The 21,126-nt window shown below is 34.7% G+C and overlaps 1 protein-coding gene across 5 annotated transcripts in view; it reads right to left on the bottom strand.

Moving 5' to 3' along the window:
* The window catches only part of AGBL4 (AGBL carboxypeptidase 4), a 1,382,976-nt gene that overhangs the window by 1,120,071 nt on the left and 241,779 nt on the right, over positions 1–21,126 (bottom strand). For all 5 annotated transcript variants that reach the window (XM_067008185.1, XM_067008176.1, XM_067008173.1 and 2 more), the window contains one exon: positions 11,361–11,485. In XM_067008185.1, the coding sequence (XP_066864286.1) occupies positions 11,361–11,485 (125 nt within the window). The remainder of the gene's footprint in view (positions 1–11,360; positions 11,486–21,126) is intronic.

The following is a 21,126-nucleotide window of genomic DNA, read 5'->3' as shown; positions in this document are numbered from 1 at the left end:
GGAAGAGTTTGAGAAGTATAGCTGTTAGCTCTTCTTTAAATGTTTGATAAAATTCGACTGTGAACCATCTGGTCCTGGACTTTTGTTTGTTGGAAGATTTTTAACAACAGTTTCAATTTCAGTACTTGTGATTTGTCAGCTTACATTTTCTAATTCTTTCTGGTTCAGTCTTGGAAAATTGTAGCTTTGCAAGAATTTGTCCATTTCCTCTAGGTTGTCCATTTTATTGGCAGATATTTGCTTGTAGTAGTCTCTTATGTTCCTTTGTATTTCTGTGGTGTCCATTTTGATTTCTCCTTTTTCATTTCTAATTTTTATTGACTTGAGTCCTCTCATGTTTTTTTCTTGATGAGTCTGGCTAAACATTTATTAATTTTGTTTATCTTCTCAAAGAACCAACTTTTAGTTTTATTCATCTTTGCTATTGTTTTCTTTGTTTCTATTTCATTGATTTCTGCTCTGATCTTTATAATTTCTTTCCTTCTACTAACTTTGGGTTTTCTTTGTTCTTCTTTATCTAGTTGCTTTAGGTGTAAGGTTAGATTTTATATTCCAGACGTTTCTTGAGGTGAGATTGAATTGCTATAAACTTCCCTCTTAAAACTGCTTTTGCTGCATCTCATATGTTTGGGGTTATCATTTGAGAAGAAAGTGTATTCTGCCACTTTCTGGTGGAATGTCCTATAAATATCAATTAAATCTATCTGGTCTATTGTGTCATTTGAAGCTTGTGTTTCCGTATTTATTTTCTGTCTGGATCTGTCCATTGGTGGAAGTGGGGTGTTAGAGTGTTACTATACCCCACTATTATTGTCTTACTGTCGACTTCCCCTTTTATGTCTGTTAGCATTTGCTTTGTGTACTGAGGTGCTCCTATGTTGGGTGCATAAATATTTATAATTGTTATGTTTTCTTCTTGAATTGTTCCCTTGATCATTATGTAGTGTCCTTCCTTACCTCACTTGTAACAGTCTTTATTTTAAAGTCTATTTTATCTGATACAAGTATTGCTACCCCAGCTTTTCTGTGATTTCCATTTGCACAGAGTATCTTTTTCCATTCCCTCACTTTCAGTCTGTATGTGTCCCTAGGTCTGAAGTGGGTCTCTTGTAGACAGCATATATATGGGTCTTGTTTTTTTATCTATTCAGTTAGTCTGCCTTTTGGTTGGATCACTTAATCTGTTTACATTCAAGGTCATTATCGATAAGTATGTTCCTATTACCATTTTCTAAATTGATTTGGGTTTGTTTTTGTGGGCCTTTTTCTTCACTTGTGTTTCCTGCCTAGAGAAGTTTCTTTAGCATTTGTTGTAAAGTTGGTGTGGTGGTGCTGAATTCTCTTAAATTTTGCTTGTCTGTAAAGCTTTTCATATCTCTGCTGAATCTGAATGAGATTCTTGCTAGTTAGAATAATCTTCATTGTAGGATTTCCCTTTCATCACTTTAAATATATCCTGCCACTCCTTTCTGGCCTACAGAGTTTCTGCTGAAAACTCAGCTGATAACCTTATGGGGATTTCCTTGTATGTTATTTGTTGCTTTTCCCTTGCTGCTTTTAATATTTTTTCTTTGAATTTAATTGTTAGTTTAATTAATATGTGTCTTGGTGTGTTTCACCTAGAGTTTATCCTGTATGGGACTCTCTGTGGTTCCTGGACTTGTGTGGCTATTTCCTTTCCCATGTTAGAGACTATAATCTCTTCAAATATTTTTTTAGACCCTTTCTCTTTTCTTATTCTGTGACCCCTCTAATTTGAATGTTGGTGTATTTAATGTTGTCCCAGAGGTCTTTGAAACTGTCCTCAATTCTTTTCATTTTTTTTTCCTTTATTCTACTCTTTGGCAGTTATTTCCACCAGTCTAGGACTGGAGTTGGCAGGCAGTTGGGTAGAGCCAGGTCTTGGTGCTGAGATGAGGACCTCCAGGAGATCTCACTCTGATTAATACTCTCTGGGGTCTGAGGTTGTCTATTAGTCCAGCGGTTTGGACTCAGCACTCCCACCACAGGAGTTCAGGCCCAACCTCTGTCCTGAGAACCAAGATCCTGCAAGCCCCACAGCATAGCCAAAGAAAAGAAAATAAAAGGAGCAGTACAATAACAAAGTGTAAATATAAAATAAAATTTAAAAAATTAAAATTTTATTAGAAAAAATAAAAATATAAATGAAACAACAGAACCACAACCTAAAAAAAAAAAAAGTCGGAAAAGGTCTTGGCTGTGGGGGGCAGAGCTTAGGTGGGGGTGGGGCTTAGGCAGGGAAGGGTTTAGGGTGGGTGGGGCCTAGGCTCAGGACCTGCACAGCTAGAAAAGGCAGCACCGCCAGAGGGGGCCTCAGAGTTCAAACTGCAGAGATAAGGCCCTGGGTGGGCATGGGGGGCAGTGAGGGGTGTGGGAGGTTTAGGCTCAGCATGGCTGAAGGGAGCCTCAGAGGGTGGAGGACTAGGCCTGGGACCTCACCAGGCTCTCCGGGGCCCACGTGGGCAGAGGAAACACTGGCCACGTTCCTTTCTGATCCTCCACTCTCCTGAGGGCCTCTCTCCATTCCTGTTGGTCCCCTCACTGTGGTTGGGCTTGTTCTGAGCATGGAACCCCTTCCCTCCCCTAGCCACCCCTCAGGGGCACTGATCCCATCCATCCAGCCTCTACTTTTCCTCCCCCTTCCCTCCCCACAACATCTAACCCAGTCACTCAGGGTTCCTCCCCTCCCCTTAGGTGTTTGTGGTCCCCCACCAGTGCCTGGTAGGTGCCCTAGTTGTGAGGAGCCCTGAACTCCACGTCCTCCTAGTCCTCCATCTTGACTCTGCCACCTGAGAGCAGGAAATGATTTTAAAGGTAGTAAAACAAAGGGGCAAGTTTTATTTTGCCATCTATGAAATGAAGATAATAATAATACCAGCCTCTCAGAGTTGTTGGGAAGATTCCATATAAACATTTAGTACAGTACTGGCACAGCATAAGTGATCAATAAATGGTGGTTATATTAATATCATGATAGTTATTATTTCTATTTTTAGATATGGATGCACAAGGAAGAATCTAAGGTAACTCCTATGTTTCCAATTTGAATGACTGCATGGATAGTAGTAAATTCACTGGAATGTTGAGCAGGCAGAAGAAGCAGATTGAGAGGGTAAGATAAAGAGCTCATTTTATAAATGATGAGCTTGAGATACCCATGAGACATTCAGTGGTGATGTCCAAAAGGCAGTTCAAAGCAGTTTTGATAGCAGGAGAGATTTTCAAGTATAGACAGTATTGGGAATATGGAAAAGAAATGTAAGATGTAATGATATGAGATGGAATCATGTATAAATGTTTAAGGATTTTGTAGGAAAGAAATTCATGGAGAAACAGAAGAAATAGGCAAGAAGATACAGGGAGAATCAAGATAGAAATACCAGGAAAGACAAGGTAACAGAATTTCCAACAGCAAACTGTCAACAGTATCAAATGCACAATAAATTCAGATAATGAGTATAATATGTCCATTGAGTTTAACAATATGAATATCACTTATGACTATTACAGTAATGAAATGCCTACTTAATAAATACTACAAAGTATAGTGCCAGCTTAGTCTATATTTGAATGCTATCCTTTTAAATTATGACAATAGGTGCCTGGTCTAATTGATATAATGAACAAATACACTAACATTATAAACACAAAAATGCATTGATATATATGTATATCATTATTATAAATATACAAATAATTTTGGGTATATTTCTTAGACTTACCACCAATTCCCAGAAACTCAAAATTTTCTCTGTAAAAGATTTTAAATAAAAAAAAATAGAAGCCAACTTGAAAGAATAAAAATGTGTTCATGTTGGCAGTGTTTACAGTAAAACTGAAATAACATACCTGATATGCAAATTCTTTAAGCTTTCCATATTTTCTATATATTGAATGCTACCCTACTTTCTGAATGTTTCCTTGAACAAAGAACTTCTGACTCCATGAATCAGAAATATAGCTAACTTATGGTATATCTTATAAAGACCATCCTAAAGTAAATGTGCCACCAACTTCATTCAACAAGTGAGTTTACTTAAGCTACTAATAAAAATATGTACCCATGTTGCAGACACTATTCACGTCTTTTATTAACATCTATTATCAATCTTCCAAACATTACCTCAAGGTCAGTGGTATTAAACCAAATTTAAAGGTGAATAACTGAAGTTTAGTGAGGTTATGTAACTTGTCCAAGGACAGAAAGCTGGCAAGTAACAGAATGAAGATTCTGACACCAAAGCTCATGCTTTTTCCCACTATACTCTAATATTATCACTACTCCTGAACAATCAGAAGTGAGAGATGTTTTTTACATGCCAGTATACTTGAGAAAGATTTCTCTACTCTTTCTTTTCCTTACTGCTAAGACGGTTTCTTCTCCCAAACCCAACCTTTGTGAGAATAGCTCTATTTGCATGATCACTTACTCTTCTGTAAGTTGCCTCTTTATATCCTTGGCTTACTTGGTTTTGTTTTTCTTTTTTTTTCTGGTGAAAGTTCTTTATGTATTTTGGATACCAATCTTATATGTGTAATATATTGCACAAATTTCTTTTCCCAGAATAGTACATATATTTCAACTTTAGGTCTTTGTCACATAGACTATTTTTACAAGCTCAAAAGTATCTATCTATTTCTTTATAATTTTGCTTTCCTGTGCCTTGCATAAGAAATTTAACCCTATTCCAAAGCCAATAACATATTTATTTTTAATTTATCTTCATAGTTTAAATTTTTAATTTGTTTTCATATTTAAGTCTTTAGTCCATCTAAAAGGTTTTAAAAAAATTTGAGATGGGGTGCTCTTTGTCATACAACTCTATTGATTGAATAGGACCTACTATTCCTACTATTTTATAATACAAACTGTCATATATCAAGTTTCCTTATATAAACAGCCTTGTTTCTGAGTTCCAGTTTGTCCATTTAGACTATTTTTCTATTCTTATTCAAATGCCATTCTATTTTAATCACTATTCTATAAATAAAAATTATTAGCTGAAATACAAGTTTCTATAAAATAAACATATACCTACTCATTATTCTTCTTCAAAGTTGGCTTAGCTATTTTTGCCCCTTTGCTTTTCTACATGAATTTTACAATTAGCTTATCAAGTTCTATGAAAAGAATTTGACAAGGATGATTGGAATTATATTAAAGGGTGATTTTGGGAGAACTGACATCTTTATAATATTGAGCTTTCACTTCCAAAAACATAGTTTGAATCTCATTTTATCAGATTATCCCTCAACTATCTCTCATTATTGATGTTATCTCTGTACTCCTCTGTCATTCCTTCTCATTTTTCAATGATTGCTGTTCAGACCTCACTGACATTTCTCCAATATATACAGAGACAATATTTCCAATACTCTGGGTAGTTTGAGTTCCTCCTCTCCAATATCTTATCTTCCATTATATACCTCTAGCTGCTCCCATAGTCATACTATACACCTTGATATTTCCAATAGTTACAACAATTGTAATTCCTTCAATTTTCTTTTAGTCATTCTACTACCTAATGACAACCTCTTTGCAGCTTATTCATTATCATACACTAACCACTGACTTCATAAGAATCTGCAACAAGAGTAAATAAAAATCCATGTTTGCCTAGAAAAGTTCTAGTTTATGCCTGTTGTCCAGTTGTAATTATTAGGGCATCTTTCACTCTCAAAATTGACTGATTGGATATAAAAATTGACATTGGATGGTATAGTTATCCTACTTTCAATGCACTGATCTATCGTGTTTATACTACCCTTCACCTTTTCATGATTCCCCGTCCCCTTACTGTATTCTCTCTTCTCTAAGTTTGCTTGCATGTATCCTGGACTCTCTCAACTTTCTCTTATTTTGTGGTCTGTATGGCAAAAAACCACAACCATGGTCTTCTTCTAGCCATAATGGATTGTCTGGTAATAAATTTACCCTCCCTCCATAAATAACTAGAATGCTGGATCAAAACATATAAAACATTTTTTTTTTAAGACAGTGGACAGTAGGCAACTCATGATTGATCCCTGAGAGGGAGAAATAAGGTAAGGCTTCTGATCACTAAAGATTTCTGTCTGGAGGCACATTCTGAACTATGATGCAAGGCAAAGGAGCTCATGAAAAATGTGGATACCTCAGTGAGTTAAACAGAAATTGGAGTTTACAGAGTTGGGTTGGTGATGATGTGGCTGGAATTACACAACAGAGAGCACTGGAGAAGACAAAACTATACATAGGAAAACTCCAGAAACTGACATAGGGCTCAACTTGATTCTTTGACTGAATGCAAAGCTGTACATACATAAGGTAAGACTCCATGAGAATAAGCAAAGAACAATTACTAGAAAGTGGTAGAACAATTCCAAGAACTCACGCAGAGCTGGGAGACATTCAAACCCAAACAAATCATAACACTTCACTAGAGACTCCAGAAGTATCACATCTTAGTATCAGAGTTAAACTGGCCTTAAAGTCCAGGCTACTCTAGACCTGCCTTAGTAATACTTAAAAGCAAGTCTTAATGTTCACAATGGAGTAACTGGTTCCACATCTACCTAATACCATAAACAACTAAAAAACTGAATAAAATATTTGAAATAGATGTTTTCAGACACTGGATAATTAGCATCACAAAGGTGGGATCCCTAATAGAAGGGGAAAAATGAGATAATTCCTATGATAAACTCTAGCTTTCAAGACACAGGGATGGGAGATATTCTAATTGTAACCAGACAGATTAAAAAGACCCCTTTGAACACCTGGAGCACTCAGTAGATATTCCAGAAGGGTCGTGTCTGGACCCAGAAAGACCCAACAACCATCACTACATTAGGCTTGCACTAAGAAAACTTTAAATAAGCCTATGTGTATCGTTGAGGGCAAAGAGAAAGACAAAAAATAGACATAAGATATAAAAGAATTAATTAAACAGTATATTATAAAGTGATAGTTTCTAAAAGAAAAAGTAGAACAGAGTATGTGGGGTGTGTGGAGGAGGACAAAATGAATAGTCACTAAGGTTGGTCTCATAAAGAAGGTGGCATTTGAGCAAAGACAAAAGAAGTAAGGAAATTTGTTATACAAATATCTGGTAGAGAGGGAAAATGGGAATAGTCATTGCCCTAAACCCTAAGCCAATGCTCTAAGGTGGAAACATGCCTGGCTTGAGGTACAGCAAAGAAGCCAGAGCTGTGTGGGCAAGGCAGAAAGTTGTAGGAAATGTGGTCAAAGAAGTGTATATGTTGTAGGGTAGGATAGGTGGGTTGGACCAATGATTTTGCAGGATCTAGTGGGCCATTTTAGAGATATCATCTTTTACTCTGAGGTGCAAAAATTAATTAGAGGAGTTTAACAGAGTAATCATATGATATGACCTACATCATAAAATTACTCCCATTTCCCTGTTAAGAGAACACATTAAAGACAGGGTAGGCCTAGAATATAAACAGGAAGCCAGTTAGGAGACTTTTATCACAGACATAGAAAGTAATTGGCAGAGCTAGGCCAGGAATTCAGGCATGTCTAATATAGAGTACATATTCATAACGATTACAATTTGCTTGATGATGATGACGATATTTTGCAATAGCAGATTTGAAAGAAAAAGAAAGATGAAGAAAGGGACTAGAAGAAGGAGAAAGAGAAGGAAGAAGAGCAGAACACAAAAAAAAGTAGTAATAATCTAGTAATAATTTGTTGTGGTAGTTTTTCCTTTTGCTGTTTTTAGTCTTATTTCTACTGTTGAGGTGTTTTAGTAAAAACAATAGCCATTAAGTAGTGAATCTCTATTATCTATCTACCAAACACCATGGTAGGCTCTTTAGCTGCATTTTCCCATTTAATATGCACAACACTCACATGAAATAGTATTATCATCTTTGCTTTACAGATGGAAAACTGAGGTGCCAAGAGATTAAATTAACCGATCAATGGTAAAACAGCTCGTAAGTATGACTCAGTATATAAACCCAAGTCTGTTTGAATCCTTTGTCCTGTGATCTTTCTACCACGATATGTTGCCTCTGTCTACTGTCAAGTCTGGCCATAGCCAGGATGAAGTTTTACTGAGACTGAAATCTCCAGGATGGAGACTAAAGCAGCAGCAAACTCTTGGAATTTTTAAAGTCCAATTCAGACATGTCATATATAAAAGTGTGTGTGTGTGCACGTGTGCGTGTGTGTGTTTAAGCTACATTACTGTTTATAATAATGTTAGAAATATTTCATTGTTAAAAAAAAACTTTAAAAAAAATTTCACATTATATACCTCAGAGAAAACTCTGTTGGCACACCCAGACAAAACAGGATTGATGAATTAAGAAAGAGTCAAAATGATAAATAGGTATGTTTTGTTGTCTCACGTTGTTACTGGAATGCAGTTAATGCCTTTATGACTAGAGGCCTGAAACAATGCATGATATTCAAAGTAAGAGAGAGAAAAGAAATAATTTATTCTAAATGTATGAACTTCTGAGTTCATTAAACATTTCAAAACAAGAAATTAAAGAAAAAGCATCTCAGTGACTGCTGATAGGACAGAAAAAATACTATAAATTGTCTGGCAACAATTTAGAAATATGAATAAAGAGTTTTAAAAATATTAATATACTTTGCCCATCAATTTCCCTCAAGGAATTTATCCTAAGGAAGCAAAATGAAATCTTCGTAACACTTCATGCATAAAGATGTTTACTACAGTGTTATTTATAACAACCGATAATAGAAAATAATCTTTATGCCCAAGATTTAAAGAAATGGTCCAATAGTACATAGCTATTGTGCAGCCATGTTTATAAGGTTTTTAATGACAGAAAATTGCTTGTGATACCATTTAGCTTCCTTATAAGTAAGATATAAAAATGTATATATGGTACAAATTTAATTATGCTCCAAAAATAAAATAGAAAATAAATAAGCCTAGAAGTAAATATGCCAAAAGTTAATAGTATTTGCTTCTAGGTAGTAAGATTATGAGTGTGTGTTTTGGGGGGTGGGGGGGCATGTGCTTTTTATCTGCTTCTAATAATTATATTTTCCAATTTTTCTACAGTGAGCATTGTATACTTTTATAATCAGAAAGGGGAAAAATTAACTCAAAGAGAAAAAAAGATTGTAAAGGAAAGAAAACAGTTTCAACAGTCCAGGCACATCATTTTATTTCTTCTTATTGGCTGAAGTTTTATCATATTTAAATAGAAAGATTTGCTTTCACATCACATGAGTGTTCTGCTGCATCAATAATAAATTTCCACATAAGAATATTTAATATAGGTTTTTCAGAGAGAAAATTACTTTTCAATAAAGATACTGGGATGTTTAGTTATCATAGATTCTTGCAAATGTACTATTTAACAACTACTTCAGGGGGTTAATATATCAGTCCTGGAATACAGCACCATATGTTCCAAGCTTTTATCACTTTCTAAAAACATAAGGAAGATAACCCCAAAGCTAGACCTGTTTATACAGTATATTTGATGCTTTGATTTTTAGTGGAGTCAGCCTTTGATGACTAATATTTCTTTTGCCCGCTAGTACCAAACCCTAAATAAGGCTCCTGACTAGATTACATTCATGAAGGTCTCATTTTAAAGGAAATTGGAGAGATGGAAAAAGATTACAGGAAGAGACATCATCAAAACTGGCCTCACAAGTCAAACTTAATAGTAAAACCATTCTTTTTCATGTAGACCACCATGAAAACAAATATCCTGTGAGCTAGAGATATGTATTATATCTTTCCAGCAAATCTTTATGCCTTTTGAGACAGATTTCCATAACTATATAATGTGATTACAGTTGATGAAGCAATGGCCCACAGAAAGAGGCTGATAAAGCATCAGGTTCCAGGAATCCAGATAAACATGTTCATGATTTCTAATTGTAACAAGGGTAGGATAACACTGGATACAAAGATAGAACTCAGACCGAGCAAATATTGGTTCCTTCAACTTTAAAAATAAGTATCCATAAAATAGCACCAACTCTCTTATTAGGATAATAATTTGGAACATATTTATGTTACTTCCTTGATTGATAGATAAGATTCAAAAGAGACTGTATGAATTTAACATGTAGTATGAAAATTATAACACCCTGGAAGAGACATTTTAAGCAACAAAATGAATATACCTGTAAGCAAACTAGAAGAGCAAAGAACAAGAAACTTTGAAATGTATGACCAACTTGTCCAAAAGACTATCCCAGGTCATATATAACTTAAGAAACACATTTTCCTAACACTCGAGCCATCCCACTGCTCTGCAACCCCTGCACCTGACCATAGGAGCTATATAAGGATAGTCTTTATGAGAGACTAACATGAAAGAAAAACTAGACTAGGAATTCAACATGGCCCAAAGTTAAAAAAAAAAACCAATATAATTTCAGAGTTTCTTTTAGGTCTCTACTTAGCAAAGGATATAAGAACAGACTCTGTTCCTTGAAGGAACAGAGATTCTGTTCTCCCAAGTACGCTAGAAAAAAATGACCCTGAAGGAAGAAGGCAGATGTTAGATTATAGGGCTATGCTTCATCTGCTTAAAAGAATCCTATCATTATGTGTACAAAGTTTGTGCGAAGTCTTCCAGAATCAATATAATCAATATAATAATGATAACTGATTTCTTAGGGTTAGATTTTTATTAATGCTTTTCAAAGCATATGTCGTTAGTTCTCTCTATTTTCATCAATACTTTTATTCAAAATAGATTTGAACAGGATTATAAAAACATACACTGTTATGTTCGAAAATGTAGATGAAGTAATCGTGATTAAAGATACATTAATAATATCAGAATAACAGAAAAGTTAGTATACAAAAACACAAGCAAAGAAGCTTTCCAGAGTCATTATACTGGGCTATAAAATTGGCTCCGAGTTTTCCAGAAGCCAAAGCAAAGGGAAAATAGGATGAGTTACAAGAATCATATTGTTTTTAAGATAGAAACACCTTGTTATATAGGAGAAGAAAAGCTTTCTCTGAAACTGAATCCTGTGAAAAAAATAACACACAGAACAGAACTCTATAATAAACGTAATAGCAAGTCACTTGCAATGGTTCCTTATAGTGTCCCCCAAAGAAGCCTAGCACATAACGCTAATGCTTCCATCGGTAAAGAACACTTTGAGTTCTCAGATAATGTTTTTTTTCATAACCACCATATAACAAAAGTCAGCATATTATACCTGTTACTCTCTATCTCTTAAAATGATATCACTACAGCACATATACAAGAATATATTCCTAATATGGTCATTATTTTGATATTACTAAAATAACACAAAAGCATAATCTTCCTACCAAAACCACACTGAAGGTATCCACTATTTCTCTCACCTGTGATTCTTTCACGTTCTCAACAGTAAAGTTGAACCAGACTCGGAAGCGTGGATTACAGGTATCCGGTCTAATGAATAAATCATACTCAAACTCAGAGACCTGGTCCACCCGTCCAAGGTTACCTGTTAACAAAAATTAAGAGAACTGGGTTTTAATAGAAGTTCATGAAGCTCAATGGTATATACATTTAAATATTATGAGCTCTGACAATGACATTTGTCATCATTCAGTACTTATAGGTTCATTTTTCACAATCTGCAGGGCTGTCAACTCTGAATGTAATCCAGAAAGAGGAGGTTTTCAGCTAGTCTAGGCTGTGGTACAAGCAACTTTTCCTACCTTTATGACCTAGCCGATCTATTTGTGCTATAAGTATCTTTGACAGATTGGGATGCTGTATAGAGCATGTGGCAAGCCCCCATAAACCAAGTAAGAAACACAACCAAACTTCAGTTTCCTAGTTAGAAAAACAAAGATGATAATAACTCATGTATTTTGTATTAAGCATTATGGTATACAAATTACCTCTAATATATTTGATCTTGTTTAATTCTCACAACACGGCTATGCAGTTTGTACTGTGTTTGGTGTATTTCCAAACTTCTATCAGAACATGTTAAAGAATATATAAAGCAGAGTAAGGTTTAAACAAAAATTAGAAGTAGCTGCTACATAACAATAATAATGGTAAAGTCGCAAACAACCATGAAATTAATTTCCATTTCCTCCACCAACAGAACAGGCATATCAAAAATGTATAAACTTAGATGTGAGTCCCATTCTTTGTCTCGCCCCTCTCTGCCTGATATTCTAATGAGTGGTAAATTGCCCAAAATGTTAACAGTGGGATGGGATAAAAATAAAAGCTAAGAGTCTTGTGAATTCCCAAACCAGGTAATCAACAACTAAAGAAGAGTAAACACGACTATAGAAAGCAACAAAGCAATTGATTGAGAAATCAGTATAGTATTGCACTTGAAGAGCACAGCAACATCCTACTTTTAACAGTAAGGTCCTACTGTATAGCACAGGGAACTATATTCAATATCCTGGGATAAACCATAATGGAAAAGAATATAAAAAAGAATGTATATATGTGTATAACTGAGTCACTCTGCTGTATAGCAGAAATTAAAACAACACTGTAAATCAACTATACTTCAATTTTTAAAAAAATTAAAAAAAATAATTCCATAAGTCATCCCCCAAAAATGAGCTCTAGCCTATCTTTCTCTAAAAGAACACTCAGAATTAAACTTTAACCTTATATCCACCAAAGTTTTAAATTATTTCTTTTACTAGTTCTACTGGCATGTCACTTGTTTTTCTGAGTAACAGTTGTAGTGATTCAGTACTAGCCTGGGAATCATCAGACCTGAATTCAAGCTCAACTGACTCACTGTGCAACAATGGCCTCATTGTTGCAATATTCTGCAATACTCTGCAATATTCTCATTTTGCAGATGAGGCTCTCAGGGCCACATCTGCAAAATGAGAATATTGAGTTACCTAACTTCTAAGGTTCCTTTCAGCTGTAACATTCTTTGTCTGCCTGATTCTAGGATTGATCAGTCAGTGATCCAAGACAATAAGAGAACCCTTCCTTCAAAACCAAATCAATTAACCTTAGGGTGATTTTTGTCTGCTCTCATTAAAATGTGGGTGGAGAAACCAAACTTATTCCTCCTTCCAGAACCAGAACGATCAGTTACCTCAAGTTAAGTACATAAATATTTTTTAAAATGCATTGATGGGAAAATACAAATAAGAGCTAATCAAGACGAAAAACTTTTAATTTTTCTAGTTTCAATTGTCCTCAGAATTTCCAAGGAGATTCAATGAAATAGTCCTTTCAAATATTATCCTCCAAAAATATTTACTAAGCTTCTGTTATACAGAGCAAAACACTTATTACATGAGAGCACTAAACTTGAAATCAGAAGATCTAGACTCAAGTTTTATCTCTGTCACTTACTGAGTGACCTTGGAAAATTCACTTAGCCTCTATCAACCTCTGCTTTTTCAACTATAAAGTAAAAATCATATAAATAGAAATATGAATATTTATCTCTAGGTTAATTAATATGAATATTAATTTTAACTAGTATATAACTGATATTAACACGAATTTTCAATAGAAAATTAACATTTTCTGAGCATTTCTACATGCCACATACTGTCCCAAATGCTAGGTATACTAACCTATTTAATTCTCACAACAACACCCACGTGGTAGAAACCATTACTATCGCCATTTTATATATGAAAAAAACAAGGGACGAAGATATAAAATAACTTATCCAAAGCTATACAGCATGTAAGCAAGTATGAGTCAGCTGGGATTTGAATTCAAACAATATGTCTCTAGCCACTAGACAACAGCTTCTACTACAAAAGCTGGTTGGAAGAATATAAAGACAATACACACTGAAGGTACAATATAAGTTATAACCCTTAATAAAAACGTACTATCCTTAAAACAACAAAAAGTGAAAAAGCCACTATTTTCTTGATTTCTAAAAGTTCATGGTTGAAAAATTAAACATTAATGTACATTTCAACGTTCAAAGAAAAGATTTTTATTTTGTTTTAAATTCTGGAGCACTATAAATGGATTCTGACTAATAATAACATGTCTTAAAATTGTTGCTATATATTGTGTCTAATAATAATGCACCATATGTCTTAAAATTTACAGTTTCAAAATTATTTCAGATCCTTTATATTACTAAAGCCTTACCATGACCCCATAATGAGTAAACTGAGACTCAGGAATGTTTAGTGCTTGCTTAGGTTCATGCTTTAAAGCACCATGGCGAGACCTTGAAATAAAGACTTCTGACTCCATTGTGTTATGCTTTGGAATATACCATAGCTACAGCCAATTCAGTTCTTCAGCCATTCAATCAGTTATTCATTCAAAAAGTACTATACTATATACTATAAAATATAACAGTAAGTCAAACAAAAGATCTTTGCTTTCACTAAGTTTACAGTTCCAAATAATAATAAGCATCTGGTCTTTGGTCTTCTGTAACTATTCTGTTGGCCTTCTTCACCATTCCTATGAGGAGTATTCTCTCTGCGTGTATGCATAAAAATGCTTTCCTTGTATTACCAGTAATATTTCAACAAAGCGCCAATTTATGATGTTCTGAAAACAGCTATTGAAATAAGCTGACCATGCCTCTATATCATCTGGTTCCCTTCCACTTATATGAAATGAAAGAAAAAAAAGCAAATAAGAATTTAAAATATAGGACAAATACAAAGAAATGTAGATTTTAAACACAAATATATCAATAAGTGTGTTAAATATAAATGGACTAAATATTACAAATAGAGATAAAAATACTCTGGATAAAAAAACAACTATATATATTGCTTATAAAGACAAACTTTACATTTAAGAGTACAGAAATATTGAAAATAAATGGTCCTTTCAACTATCATCAGCCAAAAATATTTACTGAGCGCTATGTTGTAGAGGGTACAATACTTATTAATTTAATGAAAAAGTTTTAACAGGAAAGCACTATGTAAAAAAGCTAATGTAGCTATATTTATCTCAGACAAGGTAGGCTTTAAATCAAGAAATGTTACTAGAAATGAACAGAGATATTTCATGATGCAAAAAGGTAAGTCTATCAACAAAATACAAAAATCTTAAAAGTACAACTAACAATAGATCTTCAAAATATATAAGTAAAATATGACAAAATAAAAGAAGATAGAGACAAATTTAGAAATATAGTGAGAAATTTTAACATACCACTACCACAAACTGAGAAAAACCAAGATAATATTCAGAAAGGATTTAGACAATTTGAAAATGTGATTTAAAAGGATATCTAGTTCTAATTACAGAACACTTTTCATTTGTAGAACTACAAAATATATATCCTTTTCAAAACAACATGGTACATTCACAAAATTGATCATATGTTGATCCATAAAGGAAGTCTCAACAAATTTCAAAGGAATTTATACTATATTGCATATGTTCTCTTATCCCAGTGATAGTATTTTAAACTAAATCATAATCAATATATGTCAATCAAAATTTGTGGGATGTAGTAAATCAATTCTAAGATGGAAATATATATGTACACATACACATAGATTGAATTTAATTGATTTATCCATAATATAAAATGTATTCTGAAAATCAATTATCTAAGCTCCTATTATAAGAAGCTAAAAAGTGGGAATGTATATTGAAACAGTCACTATGGAGAACAGTTTGGAGGTTCCTTAAGAAACTAAAAATAGAACTACCTTATGACGCAGCAATCCCTCTCCTGGGCATGTACCCAGAGAAAAACATAATTCAGGAAGACACATGCACCCCAACGTTCATTGTAGCACTATTTATGATAGCCAGGACATGGAAGCAACCTAAATGTCCATCAGCAGAGGAATGGATACAGAAGATGTGGTACATATATACAATGGAATATTACTCAGCCATAAAAGGAACGAAACTGGGTAATATGCAGAGATGTGGATGGACCTAGAGACTGTCATACAGAGTGAAGTAAGTCAGAAAGATATAAACAAATATCATACATTAACACATATATGTGGAATCTAGAAAAATGGTATAGATGATCTTATATGCAAAGCAGAAATAGAGACAGAGACATAGTGATCAAACGTATGGATACCAAAGGGGAAAGGCCGGGGGATGGGATGAATTGGGAGATTGGGATTGACATATATACACTACTGATATTATGTATAAAATAGATAACTAATGAGAGCCTACTGTATAGCACAGGAAACTCTACTCAATGCTCTGTGGTAACCTAAATGGGAAGGAAATCTAAAAAAGAAGGGACATATGTATAACTGATTCACTTTGCTATACAGTAGAAACTAACACAAAATTATAAAGCAACTATACTCCAACAAAAAATTAATTTTAAAAAAGGAGAGAACAATGTAGAGAATCCCATTTAAAAAAACAAAAGAGCATTACGTTCAAACAAAAAAAGTGGAAGGAAATAAGACAGGTAAGAGGAGAAAATCATATAAATTTTTAAATGTACTCTGCAGAAAATTTAAAACAGGAAGAGATAGTTTTTTTGAAAAAGACTTTTAATATGAACAGACTCCAACAAGCTCATACAGAAAAAATAGAGTAAGAAAACACATATAATAATATCAAAAATTAAGAGAGACTAGTAATACATGTCCTTTACAATCAGACAAGAAGAAAAAAAAGCAACAAACATATTATAAACTATCTATGTCAATACATTTGAAAAATAGATGAAATGTATAATTTCTTATAAAACAGTTTATTAAAACTAAAATATGAAGCAATATAAAATGTGAATTATTCAATAACTACTAAATGGACCAGATCCTAAATTTTAAATGTTCCACAAAAAAATTCCAGTCCTAATGGTTTCACTTCTGAACACCTATAAACTTATAAGAAAGAGTTAATCTCAAGCACATTTTTCCAGAGGGAAAAAAGAAACATTGCCCAATTCATTTTATGAAGCCAGGACAATATTGATAGCAAAACATGACAAGAATATTACAAAAAAAGGAAACATATAGGCAAATCTCTTTCACAAACCTAGATGGAAAATACTAGCTAATTTAGTCCAATCTTCAATAGAAGAGATTACGGATCATGAAAAGTTGGAATTATTACAAAATAACATGTAAGGATCATCAATCCAAATAACACATTAACAAAATAAAGAACAAATAGGTGATCATCTCAAAAGCAGAAAAGGTACTTGGTAGAAAAGCAACATCTCTACTTCTGGCTCAGACATGTTGAAGTAACTATAAAGAGACTAGCCCCACTGTCAAGAATTTTAAAGCTGGGAAAATATATTAAACAGACAGACATTAAGAAATAGACAACCTGATACAGCGATACATGAGAGAAGAGACATTCACAAGATGAGCTCCCACAATAGGACTGACTCTGCACCACGGAAAGACTTCCCAACGATGTCAGGAAACCAGACACCAACCAGACTAAAGAGATCCCATGAGCTGTGTGTACAGAAATAAAATTTGAAGCTGTTTAAGCAGCTGAAATCTGAGAGTAGGGCATTAGAAAGGAGAAAACTATACAAGATGGTGGTAGTGAGGGAGTAGCCCAGAAAACTCTAGGATCATTTCTTGTAAGTCTGTGGCTGAGGGCTAGACAGCACATGCACAGGGTGAAACTACATTAGATTTATCAAAGAGAACTTACTTCAGTGTTGAAAGAAAAACAGAGATACAGTAAGTTCCCTATATATGAACGACTTACATTCCAAGAGCACATTCGTAAGTCCAATTTGTTTGTAAGTCCAACAAAGTTAGCCTAGGTACCCAATTAATACAATTGGCTATATAGTACCGTACTGTAATAGGTTTATAATACTTTTCACACAAATAATGCATAAAAAAACAAACACCAAAAACAAAGACAACATTTTTAATCTTAGAGTACAGTACCTTGAAAAGTACAGTAGTACAGTACAACAGCTTGCATACCGGGGCTGGCATCGAGTGAACAGGCAAGGAGAGTTACTGACTGGAGGAGGGGGAGGAGGTGGGAGATGGTAGAGCTGAAGGATAGGAGATGGAGGGCAAGCTGCAATTTCACTCACGCCTGACGTTGATGGCACAGGTTCTGGTTCCTCGCTGGATTCAATTCTATCTATTCTCTTCAAAAAATGAACCAGTGATATCTGGATAGTAGCTCTTTTTTTCTCATCATAGATGACATGGTAGCATTGGATGGCATTCTGAACAGCTGCTGCAACCTTCCTGTACCATTCTGCGTTTGGGTCCTGTGCCTCAAAAACTAACAGTGCCCCCTTAAATAAAGAAAATCCCCTCACCATTTCCTCAGTCACAAATCTCTTGAGTTCTTCAGTTACTTCTTCCTTTTGTCTCTCTTTGTCCTTTCTCTGGGCCTCCAATTCCATCAAGTCTTCATTAGTAAGCTCCTCATGTTGCACAGCAAGGAGTTTAATTAAGTCGTCCTCTTGAAGATCTAGCTCCAGCTTCTTGCTGAGGATCACTAAGTTGCTGAAGACCTCTTTGTACTCCTTATCCACCTTCTCAAGTCCACAAAAATCGTGAACAACCTGCGGGCAAAGGTTTTTCCAATCCCCATTCATGGTGACAGCCGTAACCTCACACCAAGCAAAGTCAATGTTTTGCATGGCCTTGTAGTTGTTATAGTCCTTCCAAAATTGTTGCAAGGTTGTTCCTGATTCATCACTTGCCTTTACTGCCTGACAAAAAGTGTGACGTAAAATATACTTCTTGAAAGTCTCTATAACTCCCTGGTCCATAGGTTGGATCGACATCGTACTCGGTGGCAGATGCACTACTTTGGCATTGGGATGAAAGTCGTCCATGAATGGGGGGTGGCCCAGAGCATTGTCAAGTAGCATAAGAATGTTGAATGGGATGTCCTTCTCCAAGCAATATTTATGTACATCTGGGATAAAGTGGTGGAAAAATCAGTCCTGGAAAATGGCCTGGGTAACTCAGGCTTTGGGGTTACTCTTCCACACAACAGGAAGAGAGCCTTTGGCTATGTTTTTAAGGGCTCTTGGGTTCTCTGAAAGATAAACTAAGAGAGGTTTTAGCTTCATATCACCAGAAGCATTGCCACCAAACAACAGAGTTAGCCTATCCTTTGCTGCTTTATAGCCTGGCATCAACTTTTCCTCCTTACTGATGTAACTTCGGTCTCGCATACTCTTCCAGTACAGTCCTGTCTCATCCACATTAAAAACCTGCTAGGGTAAATGCATGCCTTCATCAATAATTTCTCAAAGCATTTCAGGAAATTCCTGGGCAGCTACCATATCTGCACTCACTGCCTTGCCACTTACTTTTACATTGTGAAGGTTGGCACTAGCTTTGAACCGATGAAACCAGCCATGGCTGGCACTAAAAGATGCACCCTCTGATTCTTCACCATGTTTCTTCTTCAAATCTTCATAAAGGCTTTTAGCTTTCTCTTGAAACACATTAAGTTGAGTGGGACCCGATGCTGATACTGATCCTGCATTCACACACTGAGAAATTTCTCCATCTCCTCCATCACTTTTCTATGCTTCCTCAATATTAGTGTTGACATCATCAGCACAGCAGACTTCACATGTTCCATAATCTTGTCCTTGTTCTTTAGAATTGTGCCGATGGTTGAATGATTCATGTTACAAGAATGAGCAACATCTATCATCCTTTTGCTTTGTTCTACTCTCTCAATTATTTTCACTTTTGTTTCCATTGTTATCACTTGGTGCTTCTTAGCGGTACCAGCTAAATCACTGCTACTTTTACACTTGCTTCCAGACACCCTGGACTTGAAGTAAAGATACTGTACTCTACACAGTACTGTAAAGTACACAAAACCACAACCACTTGTAGAGGATGCAAGCATGTGACACGTACACTAGACATGTGAACTAACTTACATGATTGGACATGTGAACGCATCCTCACAACTTTGAAAGGTCACAACTTGAAGGTTTGTATGTAGGGGACTAACTGTACTAGCGGTGAAGCAATGCTGGGTAAGACGGTGTTGGGAGCCCAGTACAGCTAAAGTGGAAGAACTTTTAACACTTCATACATAATAGTCAATTGAGATACCAGAAGGGACATAACTTAGAAATAAGAACCATGTCTTAAAGAAAGAATTATTCTATATTTTCCCTGAAAACCAAGCTCTGATAAAACCTTCATGTGTGAGAAAGTTTGGACCCAAGTTACGTAGTTCAGAAATACCTAGGGCTTCTGACAAATCTATCTCAATAAAATTTAAAACCATCCTACAGAAGTATAAGGTAATCAGCCTTGAAATGATCAGTAATTGAACTGACTTCTATAATGAACACCAATTTGCTTCAGAAGAGAATAACAGAATCCCTTCTCTAAAAGGTATCATCCATTCTATCCATTACACAATCTAAAGTTACTAGATACTTTAATTAGCTAATTAATTAATATTAATCCTTAATCAAAGGAGTGGAGAGAAGCAATTAATACAAATCCACAGTGAGATTCAGATGTACTGTTTAGCAGAAAAAGACATTTTAAATTGGCTGTTATAGTCAAAGAACAAAAAGAAAACATGTTACAGGAATTAAAGAAAATTATAATTTTCATGTGTGAGTGAATAGGAAATTTCATCAGAAAAATGAAAACTTTTTAAAAAGACCAAATAAACATTCTATAACTAAAAAGTACAGTAAGTAAAATGAAAAACTAACTTGATGGGCTTAACACCAAACTAGAGATGGAAAAGAGTCAGTGAACTTGAAGATGGATCAATTTTAAAGTCATATAATCTGAAGAACACAAAAAAGAAATGGAAGAAAAATAAACAGAGCCCCAGAATAAGCCAAAAATTTCCCAAATGTAATAAAAAATATAATGAATTAGATGTCTTAGAATCTCAGAAAACCTCATACAGGATAAATAAAAAGAAAAAATAACAAGGAATGTGTGAGTTAGTATATAAATGGATATTCTTTACTTGAGCATTGGAGTTGTTAGGCCAAAGATTAAATGAGGGTTTTTTTTAATTCCTGGGAATTCTCTGGCAGTCCAGTCATTAGAACTCGTTTTCACTGCTGTGGGCCTGTGTTCAATCCCTGGTCAGAAAACTAAGATTCTGCAAGCCATGCTGTGGGGCCAAAAAATAAAACAAAATAAATTTCCTGTTTTATTTTCTGTTACCAGATTCAAAATATGAGAATAGGATTGAGGAGACCCAAAA

Source organism: Kogia breviceps, chromosome 1 (genome assembly GCF_026419965.1).
Source record: "Kogia breviceps isolate mKogBre1 chromosome 1, mKogBre1 haplotype 1, whole genome shotgun sequence".
In the NCBI taxonomy this organism is placed as follows: Eukaryota; Metazoa; Chordata; class Mammalia; order Artiodactyla; family Physeteridae; genus Kogia; species Kogia breviceps.
Note: the sequence above shows the minus strand (reverse complement) of the source record. Positions and strands in the feature narration are given on the sequence as shown.